The sequence below is a fragment of the Bubalus kerabau genome, chromosome 5 (assembly GCF_029407905.1).
Source record: "Bubalus kerabau isolate K-KA32 ecotype Philippines breed swamp buffalo chromosome 5, PCC_UOA_SB_1v2, whole genome shotgun sequence".
Classification (NCBI taxonomy): domain Eukaryota; kingdom Metazoa; phylum Chordata; class Mammalia; order Artiodactyla; family Bovidae; genus Bubalus; species Bubalus kerabau.
Window position 1 is genome coordinate 60,257,561 of NC_073628.1, and position 14,053 is coordinate 60,271,613.

At 38.5% G+C, this 14,053-nt stretch overlaps 1 protein-coding gene across 2 annotated transcripts in view; it reads left to right on the forward strand.

Moving 5' to 3' along the window:
- Positions 1 to 14,053, forward strand: part of KCNT2 (potassium sodium-activated channel subfamily T member 2) — a 425,317-nt gene that overhangs the window by 213,032 nt on the left and 198,232 nt on the right. For both annotated transcript variants that reach the window (XM_055581824.1, XM_055581825.1), the window contains exons 11-12: positions 1,564 to 1,700; positions 4,577 to 4,640. In XM_055581824.1, coding sequence (XP_055437799.1) covers positions 1,564 to 1,700; positions 4,577 to 4,640 — 201 coding nt within the window. The remainder of the gene's footprint in view (positions 1 to 1,563; positions 1,701 to 4,576; positions 4,641 to 14,053) is intronic.

Below are 14,053 nucleotides of genomic sequence, written 5' to 3' on the forward strand. Positions count from 1 at the left end.
ATATGTAATTGAGATCATGAATTCAGAAAAATTTCTTCTGTCTATACAGACACTTCCAGTTGCCATGGTTCTGGGCCAGTGTAGACTTAGGTCGCCTCCTTTACTGCTTAATGCACTTAGTCTAGTCCAGACAGCAAAGAACTACTTGAATTTTCTGAATTTCCCCAATAAACTTCTGTTAAGAGATTGGATAATCCTGAAATCAAGACAGTACTCAGTACTTCTAATTATCTCTCTCTTAAGTAATTTAGAGAAATTTTAACATATTGCTTTTTTGAATTAAAAAAAAATCTAACTTATAAGTGAAACTTATATAAATATTCTTTTGTTTTTACATACATTATTTTGCATTTTTGGAGTAACTCCATATTTAATGTTTTTTTTTAATTACTCATATTAAATAATTTCAGATGCTTATTATAACCCACAAAGAAAATCTATCTGGGAGAAAATTTAATCCACCCAAAATTTGATCCCTAGTAATTAATTTTGTCTAATATCAATATGGAGAAATCTTAAAACTCCAAAAATTCCCACTAGATACAGAGTGGTAAAATGGTGGACGTTTGCCAGAGAATTTGAATTCTTACAGATAAATTGCTTTATACCATTTTATCACTGAGAATAATTTTCCATTTTCTCCAAACAACCATTATTTTGAAATATTTTGATCACAAACTTTCAAATTTAATTTACTTTATCAGTATTACCAATATTTTTGTGAATCCTTTTCCATTCAGATATTCATCTGAATATTTTCAATTTTATCAACTCATAATAATGTTGAAGTGAAGTGGCTCAGTCGTGTCCGACTCTTTGCGACCCCACGGAATGTAGCCTACCGGGCTCCTCCATCCATGGGATTTTCCAGGCAAGAATACTGGAGTGGGGTGCCATTACCAAATGATATAAACTATCACCACAGCTTTTTATTCTAAAAGTAACAAGATTGAAGTATAAGTTGATGCTTAGCACTTCTGGCTGGTATGCAGTTTATCTTTTAGAATCAATCTGAAATCCTAAGGAGGTTCTCTGATGGCTCAGACTATAAAAAACCTGCCTGCAATGCAGGAGACTTGGGTTCGATCCCTTGCTCAGGAAGATCCCCCAGAGAAGGGAATGGCAACTCACTTCAGCATTCTTGCCTGGAGAATTCCATGGAGAAAGGAGCGTGGCAGGCTACAGTCCATGGCATCAAAGAGTCGGACACGACTGAGTGACTAACACTTTCACACCCTGAAGTCAAAATTGAAAATTTCATAGGCTGAAATGTGCACTGAGTGTATGCACTGATTTATCTTCTCTTCTTGATACTAAGTAAATTGAAAAAAGTCAGGATGAACATGCTGATTTATGAGATTTTTGTATGTTTGTCTGTTATGTTTATTACCGTCTCATGTTATTTAACATATGCCCCGGTTTTAAATGCAAACTTTGATTTATTAGTAAGAGTTCATTTCTCTTTTATAATATTTCAAAATGTTCATAGATATTCTATTTACCTATCTAGTATAAAACAAAGCATTATTGTTTCTATCCCATTGCCCACTTTGTTTTGAGTAGGATTATTATGTGGTGATTTTGTGTCCTACTGAAATGGATGTGCAGGTCCGAAGGATCCTCCAGATTCCAATGTGGTCACAAAGAGTTATCTACCTTCAAGGTTCGGCCCTTAAAGACCAGGATCTGTTGAGAGCAAAGTAAGTATTTCCACTTTCGATCTTGTAGTGTTATAATATCTTTTCTCTCCTCCAAATTTTAGCAGTTTCAGTACTGCAAGATGTGTTTTTGAATACAAACTTTGCTTTTTCAAATAGGAAGATTAAAAATATAAAATCAGCTTATTTGCTCCTCTTTCTCAATGCAGGGTTGTTCATCAGACCATGTCCATACAACACATCGAGAAGTGTGGTGGGGTGGTATCATCTCAGGGTGCTGGGAGATGAACTGAGTTATCCAGATTCAGCGAGAGTAGTCTCCAAATTCCTGGATATTGTTTTTATTTGACAAATAAAAATCTTGGGCTAAACACTATGTGAGATGCCAAAGCAGTGTGAGTCAGGGTTTAGATTTTAAGGAGTTTGTATTACATACTGGGCAGATAATACTTGTGTTCCCTGGTGTCTGAGATGAAAGAGTCCTTGGGACTGGAGAAATCAGGAGGGTGACAGAGGTCTTAGTTGCTGTCCTCTTCTTGTGCAGGTGCCATCCCCCTGGATTAAAGATGACATAGTCTTATAGCTTCGTCACAGTCTTGGGGGGGTCACTGCAGCATGGGAGCAGAGTGAGAGTGTGGTTGGTTAGACTTCAGACTCCAGGAATCAGGGCCTCTGCAAAACACCCTCCATAGTTTCAGAAGCCAGAAGAGATTCTTAGTGGAGGTGGCTTTGCTCAATGTTTTCTCTTGTTTTGTAGCTTTTAAATATATCTTCGTGTTTATCTTTGAGTTGTCCTACAGACTCTGTTAGGTTTAAAAGTCTCTTCCTTGAATTTCATAGCATAAGTGATTTTTTTCTTTTTTGTTGTTTTGATTCTTTCCAGATGGCTTGAGTATGTGTGTCGGTGTGTGTGTTGGTGCATGTTCTCCATATGTTTGTGTATGTTCTGTGTTTCTTTATACATGTCCTCTGTATGCTTGTATTTGCGTGTGTATGGGTTGTGTGTGTGTGTGTGTATGATGGAAAAGAACAGAAAAAAAACTCCCAAACTTCTTTCTGCTGCTTATTCCTGCAAGTTGACTAGATAGCTCATAACAGGAACTCTAACATTATGTTAGATTTATATATAATAGGTCAATTTAGCTGAGAATTTTTTCAATGATTTAACAATTTGTGAAACAAAAAAAGTCAGTAGAAACTACCAGGCTAAAATGAATTGTACATAATTGGAAAATTAAGCTTCTTTGAGAATATATCAGCATCTGTAGTGGATTGCATACTTCATACATATTGTCACTATACACATGACAATTCTAGAATAAATCATAGTCTCCCAGTACCTCAAGTAAAACACAGCATTAGGTGCTTGCTAACAATCTGCTATCTATACTCTTTATTCAGGAACTGTAAAGAAATAGTTGCTTAAACAGTAATATAATTTGGATCTTTATATTCATCTGTATAGATAATAAATATACTTAATATATTGTAATGAGTTAAGTTCTTCATATGATAAGAATGAGTAATGCCCATTTTATGTTCAATATGAATTTCTGTGATAAATGAAGCCTTTTGACTACCTAATCAATTAATCTAAGCTATTAGGATTAGCTATTGGCATCTTAGCTAGATAATACCGAGGATTAATGCACTTCTCAGGTAGCATAGTGGTGAAGAATCCACTTACGAATGCAGGAGACACAGGAGTCATGTGTTCAATCCCTGGGTTGGGAAGATCCCCTGAAGTAGGAAACGGCAACCCATTACAGTATTCTTGCCTGGAAATATCCCATAGACAGAGGAGCCTGGTGGGCTTCAGTCCATGGAGTCTCAAAGAGTTGGATACGACTGCATGACTGAGCCAGGATTAACACAACTCCATTTAGTATTAATAATATTAATGATTGTTTCTTAGCCAAATCAGTCACATTTACCAGAAACATTCCTCCATAGGTATGAAAAAGGAGAATGTGGATGAGTGAGAGGCATCAGGCTGGTAATTCTCAGAAAATTGAGTTAAGAAAGATGGTACCATTTTTATGTTCATTTCTTATCCTATGTCATGTAGAAATTTGGGATTTAATGTTAACTAACACATTCTTCAGCACAATTCCCACGCAAGACAAGGAGTAAAATTCTCCAAACCATTTCCAAAGGTCAGTTGCATGAGTTTGAGTTGCTTTGTTGAAGATAATGTATAAAAAATGGTATACAATTGTCTTAATAATCATGAAAACTTCACACTTGTCCAAAACTGTTTGATTTGGTCTAATTTCATAGACTTTTATCATTTTTATCCATAGAAAATACATTGGAGGAAAAAATTTTTTCTACTGTAATGAACCAGAAAGGCAAATAGTTCCTCATTTTAAAAATACACATGTTATGTTTTTAGAACATTGCTTACCAAGCACTGAAGCATGCTTATGGTTTATTATTACATACAAGAAATATAGAACTTTAGCGTGAGGGTAAGGGGTTTGGAACAAGATGATGATTCATCTCTAGGAAATATAAATGTGCAGTAGAGTCTGGCTTATGAATACTAAGTGGCTTCATATCCTCTCTCTTAGTTTTGTTGATGCATTGCAGTCAAAAAGTAACCCATCTAAAACAAAGGCTTATAAACTCCCTTAACTTATAGAAGTATATATATATGAAAAATATGTATATAATGAAAAATAAAATTTGACTTTTTTTTAACTTCTGTCATTATGAACTGCTGTCTTATACAGCCAAGTCAACAATTATTTTGTTTATAATCATGATCTGCAAGAAATCCTACTTTCCTTTAACTTAAGGATGTTCATAGTTTATGTGTACTTTGTATGCCCTGGACTGAGCGTTGGAATTCTGTTTTTCAGATGGCACATAGATATGTCAATGTGAGATTATTTTCCTTTTCTGTCTGCATTTAGGATGGATGATGCTGAGGCCTGTTTTATTCTGAGCAGCCGTTGTGAAGTGGACAGGACATCATCTGTAAGTTTCTAAAATCTCTTTTAGTAAATTGTTCTTTTTGCCTTATGAGATTTTATTATTTTTTGTAGTCTACCACTATTAAATATGGATGGCCTTAAAATTTTACTGAAGTAAATCTCAATCTCTAATCTATCTTGCCAAAAAAATAAGAATAGCTGCATCGATTATATCAACAAAAATATTCTTGAAGTACTTTCTACTACTAATCTGGATTTTCTGTTGATCAAAATGAAATGAGTCATATATAAACATAACTAGATCATTTTTAATTAAATATATTCTGTGCTATGTGATTTTGTTATAATGATCTCAATTTCCTCAACTTAAAAGCGAGGCATATGGATCAGGCAGTCTGCAAAATATCAGTTGGAGCATTTCTAAAAAAGTATGCATTTGTGAAAATCCTATTCAGGATATGTAGGGTGGAAACTGGGAAGCCGTGTATTTTTAAAAGATCACCAGGTGATTTTGATGCACCTCCCAGTTTGGTAATCTCTGGCTTACATGATCTCCATGATACATTTATGGTCTAAAATTCAATAAACTAACAATCAAACTTTGTAATTTACTAACATAGCTTTTTTCTGTAAATGCATTTTAATTTCACTACTTTAAAAAAATGCTTTACTCCTTTATGTTGAGGATGTCCTATAAACTCCTGTGTTTTAAACTAGCGAGTCCATCTGTAGTCATATCTGTGGTACACAGACAGATGAGAAACGTGGTGCCTTCTGCAGTGACTGGGGAAAAGACCAACCATGTATGGGTCTTTTAGGGACATGATTTGCACTTTTCTGGACCATCTAATAGGTGTGATCTGTTACATTACTTTAGGACTACAGATCCTGAATGTGGTAGGCTTTGCATTGTCCTCACTCTAATTTACTTAAACGTTTTATTCCTTTTTAAACTAACTTGCATGCATGTGTGCTAAGTCACTTCAATCATGTCTGATTCTTTGTAGCCCCGTGGATGGTAGCCCGCCAGGCTCCTCTCTCCATGGGATTCTTCAGGCAAGAATACTGGAGTGGGTTGCTATGCCCTCCTCCAGGGGATCTTCCAGACCCAAGGAACAAACCCACATCTCTTATGTCTCCTGCATTGGCAGGTGTGTTCTTTACCACTAAAGAACCCAGGGAGGCCCTTAAACTAACTTCAGTTCAGTTCAGTTCAGTCGCTCAGTCGTGTCTGACTCTTTATGACCCCATGAATCGCAGCACGCCAGGTCTCCCTGTCCATCACCAACTCCCGGAGTCCACACAAACTCATGTCCAATGAGTGGGTGATGCCATCCAACCATCTCATCCTCTGATGTCCCCTTCTCCTCCTGCTCACAAACTTTCCCAGTATCAAGGTCTTTTCAAATGAGTCAGCCCTTTGCATCAGGTGACCAAAGTATTGGAGTTTCAGATTCAACATCAGTCCTTCCAAAGAACACCCAGGACTGATCTTCCCGTAGGATGGACTGGTTGGATCTTCTTTCAGTCCAAGGGACTCTCAAGAGTCTTCTCCAACACCACAGTTCAAAAGCATCAATACTTTGGCAATCAGCTTTCTTTATAGTCCAACTTTCACATCCATACATGACTACTGGACAAACCATAGCCTTAACTAGACAGTCCTTTATTGACAAAGTAATGTCTCTGCTTTTTAATATGCTGTCTAGGTTGGTAATAACTGTCCTTCCAAGAGTAAGTGTCTTTTAATTCCATGGCTGCAGTCACCATCTGCAGTGATTTTGGAGACCCCCAACATAAAGTTACCCAATGTTTTCACTGTTTCCCTATCTATTTGCCATGATGGGACTGGATGCCATGATCTTAGTTTTCTGAATGTTGAGCTTTAATCCAACCTTTTCACTCTCCTCTTTCACTTTCATCAAAAGGCTCTTTAGTTCTTCTTCACTTTCTGTCATAAGGGTGGTGTCATATGCATATCTGAAATTATTGATATTTCTCCTGGCAATCTTGATTCCAGCTTGTGCTTCATCCAGCCCAGCGTTTCTCATGATGTACTCTGCAATAAGTAAATATGGAGGTTGACAATATACAGGTTTGATGTACTCCTTTTCCTATTTGAAATCAGCCTATTATTTCATGTCCAGTTCTAACTGTTGCTTCCTGATCTGTATACAGGTTTCTCAAGAGGCAGGTCGGGTGGTCTGGTATTCCCATCTTTTTTAGAATTTTCCACAATTTATTGTGATCCACACAGTCAAAGTCTTTGGCATAGTCAATAAAGCAGAAATAGATGTTTCTCTGGAACTCTCTTGCTTTTTCGATGATCCATCGGATGTTGGCAATTTGATCTCTGGTTCCTCTGCCTTTTCTAAATCCAGCTTGAACATCTGGAATTCATGGTTCATATATTGCTGAAGCCTGGCTTGAGAATTTTGAACATTACTTTATTAGAGTGTGAGATGAGTGCAATTGTTCAGTAGTTTGAACATTCTTTGGCTTTGCCTTTCTTTGAGATTGGAATGAAAACTGACCTTTTCCAGTCCTGTGGCCACTGCTGAGTTTTCCAAATTTGCTGGCATATTGAGTGCAGCACTTTCACAGCATCATCTTTTAGGATTTGAAATAGCTCAACTGGAATTCCATCACCTCCACTAGCTTTGTTTGTAATGATGCTTTCTAAGGCCTACTTGACCTCACATTCCAGGATGTCTGGCTCTAGGTGAGGGATCACACCATCTTGATTATCTGGATCGTGAAAATCTTTTTTGTACAGTTCTTCTGTGTATTCTTGCCAACCCTTCTTAATATCTTCTGCTTCTGTTAGGTCCATACTATTTCTGTCCTTTATTGAACCCATCTTTGCATGGAATCTTAGCTTGGTTTCTCTAATTTTCTTGAAGAGACTTCTAGTCTTTCCTATTCTATTGTTTTTTTTTTTTCTATTTCTTTGCGTTGATCGCTGAGGAAGGCCTTCTTATCTCTCCTTGCTATCCTTTGGAACTCTGCATTAAAATGGTTATATTTTTCCTTTTCTCCTTTGCCTTTTGCTTCTCTTCTTTTCTCAGCTATTTGTAAGGCCTCCTCAGACAGCCACTTTGCTTTTTTGCGTGTCTTTTTCTTGGAGATGGTCTTGATCCCTGTCTCCTGTACAGTGTCACAAACCTCTGTCCATAGTTCTTCAGGCACTCTGTCTATCAGATCTAGTCCCTTGAATCTATTTCTCACTTCCACTGTAAAATCATAAGGGATTTGATTTAGGTCATACCTGATTGGTCTAGTGGTTTTCCCCACTTTCTTCAACTTAATGCTGAATTGGGCAATAAGGAGCTCATGATCTGAGCCACAGTCAGTTCCTGGTCTTGTTTTGCTCAATGTATAGAGCTTCTCCATCTTTGGCTGCAAAGAATATAATCAATCTGATTTTGTTGTTGGCCATCTGGTGATGTCCATGTGTAGAGTCTTCTCTTGTGTTGTTGGAAGACTGTGTTTGCTATCACCAGTCTTTTTCTTGGCAAAACTCTATTAGCCTTTGTCCTGCTTCATTCTGTATTCCAAGGCCAAATTTGCCTGTTACTCTAGGTGTTTCTTGACTTCCTACTTTTGCATTCCAGTTCCCTGTAATGAAAAGGACATCTTTTTTGGGTGTTAGTTCTAAAAGGTTTTGTATGTCTTCATAGAACCGTTCAACTTCAGCTTCCTCAGCATTACTAGTTGGGGCATAGACTTGGATTACTGTGATATTGAATGGTTTGCCTTGGAAAGGAACAGAGATCATTCTGTCATTGTTGAGATTGCATCCAAGTACTGCATTTTGGGCTTTTTTGTTGAGTATGATGGCTACTCCATTTCTTCTGAGGGATTCCTGCCCACAGTAGTAGATATAATGGTCATCTGAGTTAAATTCACCCATTCCAGTCCATTTTAGTTCGCTGATTCCTGGAATGTAGACGTTCACTTTTGCCATCTCCTGTTTGACCACTTCCAATTTGCCTTGATTCATGGACCTAACATTCCAGGTTCCTATGCAATATTGCTCTTTACAGCATTGGACCTTGCTTCTATCAGCAGTCACATCCACAGCTGGGTGTTGTTTTTGCTTTGGCTCCATCCCTTCATTCTCTCTGGAGTTATTTCTCTACTAATCTCCATTAGCATATTGGGCACCTACCGACCTGGGGAGTTCATCTTTCAGTGTCCTATCTTTTTGCCTTTTCATACTGTTCATGGGGTTCTCAAGGCAAGAATACTAAAGTGGTTTGCCATTCCCTTCTCTAGTGGACCACGTTCTGTCAGACCTCTCCACCATGACCCTACCGTCTTGGGTGGCCCCACACAGCATGGCTTAATTTCATTGAGTTAGACAATGCTATGGTCCATGTGATCAGATTGGCTAGTTTTCTGTGATTGTGGTTTCAGTCTCTCTGCCCTCTGATGCCCTCTCTCAGTGCCTACTATCTTACTTGGGTTTCTCTTACCTTGGACTTGGGGTATCTCCTCTCTGCCACTGCTCCTGACCTTGGAGGTGGGGTATCTTCTCTTGGCCACTCCTGCACCACACATCTGCTGCTCATGTGGCGAATTTACTTGGTGATAAAGTCTTAATAGATATAATCAAGTTATAATGAGTTTATTACAGTAGGCCTTACTCCTATTTGAGCTGTGTCCTTGAAAAATGAGGAAATGTGGTGACAGATGAATAACGAATGCCATGTGTATGTGAAGACAGCCTTCTGTAAGCTGGGAGAGAGGCTTCCCGCACAGCTCTCTGGAGGAACCAGCCTTACGAACATCTTGCTTTTGAGCTCTGACCTTCAGAATGTCGAGACAATACATTTTCATTAAGCCACCAAGTTTGTGGTTGTTTTTTACCACAGCCTGAGCAAACTAATGGTCTTCCCAAGTGGCTCAGTGATAAAGAATCTACCTGCCAGTGCAGTAGATGCAGGTTCGATCTCTGGTCTAGAAGATCCCCCTGGAAAAGGCAATGGCAACCCATTTTGGCAACTGTCATTTTGCAGTATTCTTGTCTGAGAAATCCCATGGACAAAGGAGCCTGGCAGGCTATAGTCCATGTGGTCACAAAAGAGTCATACTTGACTAGCAACCAAACCTCAAAAAAGCAAACTGATTCATGGCCATAGACCAGACGAATGATTGCAAAATTTGTAAAATATTTCTCTTTAAAACATATATATGTTTTGAAATTCATTTGCTCCCCTCCTTCTCAACGGTTACTGTCTTAATTCAGACATGACTCTCCTGGGTCCACTTATGCATTATTGCAATAGTTTCTTAATTAGGGCAGCTCATTAGATGCTCCAAACCTCTGTATTGCATAAATGAACTGGAATTGAACATATTCTACCTTATGTTTCTGTAATTATTTAGCTGTGAAGCGTGGGACTCTCAAGTGGTAACTTAGTTTCAAAATAGTTGTATTCTTCCTATAGCTATGTAACAAGGGGGAGTAAATATAGGAAATAAACATATAATTTTGGTGTACCCTTTCCAAGCTGAATTTGAAAGCTTTCAATTCAACAATCGCATTCCATTTCCTCCTGACACTGTAGGATATTGACAGGTTGTGAAGAAAGACTTCACTCAGGACAGAAGAGATGGTACATGAGGTGACACGGATACAAGTGTGGAAGCTACAAAGCAGATGGATGGGTGGTAGCTGACTTAACAGACAGAAAGAAGGTAACATTTAAGCTGAGAAAGGAGAGGAAACAAGTCAGAAGCAGGCTGCTTTATGCAATGGAGACTAAAGTGACAGGAATAGAGGTATCAGATGCCTCTGCAAGTAAGGTTATACATACGACTAAATATATGGACAGTGGTTAAAAGTCTTTAAGAGAAGTAGATTCCCTGAACCCTTTCACATGTTCATTGCTGGTCCCTTTCCTCATCCTGGGACAAGAGATTTACTCTAGGAGTTGGCAAATTTGGCCAAAATAAACACTCTGGCTGCCCAGGAATAAAGGGAAGGAAAGTAACCTGCAGCAAAAATTCATGACCCACGATGCCCCCAGGGAACAAAACATCAGAGGAGAAATTCTCTGATTCAGTATCATTTCAGAGAAGGTTTGAGTGAGTTACTGAAGCAGTTAGGGGATGGGAAATGCAAGAGACTGTTTCCTCTACCCACTCATGGTGGGAACAGCTCAGGCCTCTTGGAGGTACAGATGGTGGGGTGGGCCCATCCAGGAACATCCAGCGGGGCACCCCTTGGTGCTTGGCTGATTGGTGCAGCAAGGCTGGTTGGTAGACACTTATGGGGCAGGAAGCATTCTTTCCAAGTGTGTGTGTATGTACATATGGCATGAAAATAAGGTCCTGTGTTCACTCATGTCCCAAGGAGCTTCTGAGTGCTTCACTCTTACATATGTTCATACAACAGTGATCCCTAGACATTTAAGGAAATTCCTAACAAGAAAAAGAAGGAACTAAGTAACAGCCAAGCAAAAAGCATACAGGAAAGAAAAATTCAGAGAAAACACAAATGACACCATAGGATTCTGGGAGAAAAAAATCAATTTTAAAATATACAATATCCCATCTTTAGTAATACAGTAGTTGAGAAGATGAGAGGAGTATACATGTTTAAAAGAAGAAGAGTATGCTATAGAAGAAAACAAATTGAAAAAAGCAAGAACATCTGGTAAACCAAGAAGAGCTTATGGAAATTAAATATAGGTAACAAATGAAAAAATTAAATAAAATATTCAGAAAATAAATCTAAAGACATTGAAAGAATGAAGAATAATAAAATGAATAATAAAACCAAATAATGGAAAAGGAGAGTCAAACAAGAGAAAATTAAAGGAGTGTTCAGGAAGAAACAATATCCATATGGTAAGAATTTCAGAACAGGGTCTGGAAAAAAGTGGGGGAAATTATTATTAAAGATATAAAAAAAACAGAATTAAAACAATCAAATTTCTCAGAATGGAATTGTTGAGAGGGCCCACTTATTTCAGATTAATGACTAAAAAAGACATGCTTGCCAGAGAAATTGAGAACGAAATTAAGAAAAGGTAGAGTCAAGAAGGAAACACTCAACCCGTGTGTGTGCTTAGTTGCCCAGTCGTGTCTGATTCTTTGGGACCCCATGGAATGTAGCCCGCCAGACTCCTTTGTTCGTGAGATTCTCTAGGCAAGAATACTGGAGTGGGTAGCCACTCCTTTCTCCAGAGCATCTTCCTGACCCAGGGATCAACTCCTGCACTGAATGCAGAATCTTTACCACCTCAGCCATCAGGGAAGTCAAGAAGAAAGCGCTCAGCCCGAGGATGGAGAATCAGAATGCTTCAGACTTAGCAATAACACCAGAAGCCAGAAGACAATGGGGCAAGGCTTTTAAAATTCTGAGGGGAAAATATGTTTCCAGTTGGAATTCTCTATCCTGGCAAAACTTCAGATAGAAAGAAATATATTTATAGATGTTAAAGGTTTTCAAAATTGCACAGTTGTCAGGAAGCTGTTGGGAGCTGTGTTTTACTCCAACTAGGGAGTGAGTGCAGAAAAGGCAATGGCACCCAACTCCAGAATCTTGCCTGGAAAATCCCATGGATGGAGGAGCCTGGTAGGCTGCAGTCCATGCGGTTGCTAAGAGTTGGGCATGACTGAGCGACTTCACTTTCACTTTTCACTTTCATGCATAGGAGAAGGAAATGGCAACCCACTCCAGTGTTCTTGCCTGGAGAATCCCAGGGACAGAGGAGCCTAGTGGGCTGCCATCTATGGGGTCGCGCAGAGTTGGACACGACTGAAGTAACTTAGCAGCAGCAGCAGCAGCAGGGAGTGAGTGAGGATAAAGACAGCTCAAGGGAGGAATGGGAATTCCCATGGTATGGTCAAAGCAGATCCTAGGATAACAGCTGAGCAGAAGACTCTCAAGTGTGAGAAGGGAGGTTTGCTGATAGAAAAAGATGAAATCAGCGTATCCCAATGTAGTTGAAGATTAGGACAGCAAGTTTCCCCTTCTGGGCAGAAAACAAATAAAGATAAAGTGGGTGAAATTATTACAATTGTGATAAAAATTATAAAACCACATGTTCACCAAACAAATCTAAAGTATAATTATCTTAAAAGCTGGATTGATGCTTGTAATAAATTTCTGAAAATCAATACAGTAAACTGAACTGTAGCTATAAAATAAGACACATTACATACAGAAGAATAAACAATTTTGATAGAAGACAACTGGACAACTGTTTAAGACTGCTTTAAAAAGTTGTCTATGCTATTTCATTTCCTGTAAAAATATCTCACTAAAGGAAAGGCATAATAAAAATATTTTTATACAAATAAAACCTACAAACAACAGACCTACATTTTTTTAAGTTCTTCAATGAAAAGAAATGATGTCTTTTGAGAACTTAGATTTATATGAAGAAATAAAGACAGCAAAAATGGTAAATATGTATGTAAATATAAATGACTAATTTTTTAAATATAATTTATTCTTTAAAGCAAAAATCAAAGCAAATCACTTGTAACAAACACAGAAGTGGAAAGAAAGAGAGAAAGAAAATAAAGTCACTCAGTCATGTCCAACTCTTTGTGACTCCATGGATATAACCCGCCAGGCTCTGTGTCCATGGAATTGTCCAGGCAAGAATACTGGAGTGGGTTGCCATTTCCTTCTCCAATTAGAAGTGAAGTGGATGGCAATACTATGACAAAGATTGAAAGGAATAGTAGAAATATACTAAAATAAGATTCTTGTACTTTGAATATTATTTGAATGAAGAGTTTGATAGAGATTAATATTATAAAACTTAGAATGACCATCAGATCAGATCAGATCAGTCGCTCAGTCGTGTCTGACTCTTTGTGACCCCATGAATTGCAGCATGCCAGGCCTCCCTGTTCATCACCAACTCCCAGAGTTCACTCAGACTCATGTCCATAAAGTCAGTGATGCCATCCAGCCATCTCATCCTCTGTCGTCCCCTTCTCCTCCTGCCCCCAATCCCTCCCAGCATCAGAGTCTTTTCCAATGAATCAACTCTTCGCATGAGGTGGCCAAAGTACTGGAGTTTCAGCTTTAGCATCATTCCTTTCAAAGAAATCCCAGGGCTGATCTCCTTCAGAATGGACTGGCTGGATCTCCTTGCAGTCCAAGGGACTCTCAAGAGTCTTCTCCAACACCTCAGTTCAAAAGCATCAATTATTCGGCGCTTAGCCTTCTTCACAGTCCAACTCTCACATCCATACATGACCACAGGAAAAACCATAGCCTTGACTAGACGAACCTTTGTTGGCAAAGTAATGTCTCTGCTTTTGAATATGCTATCTAGGTTGGTCATAACTTTCCTTCCAAGGAGTAAGTATCTTTGAATTTCATGGCTGCAGTCACCATCTGTAGTGATTTTGGAGCCCAGAAAAATAAAGTCTGACACTGTTTCCACTGTTTCCCCATCCATTTCCCATGAAGTGGTGGGACCG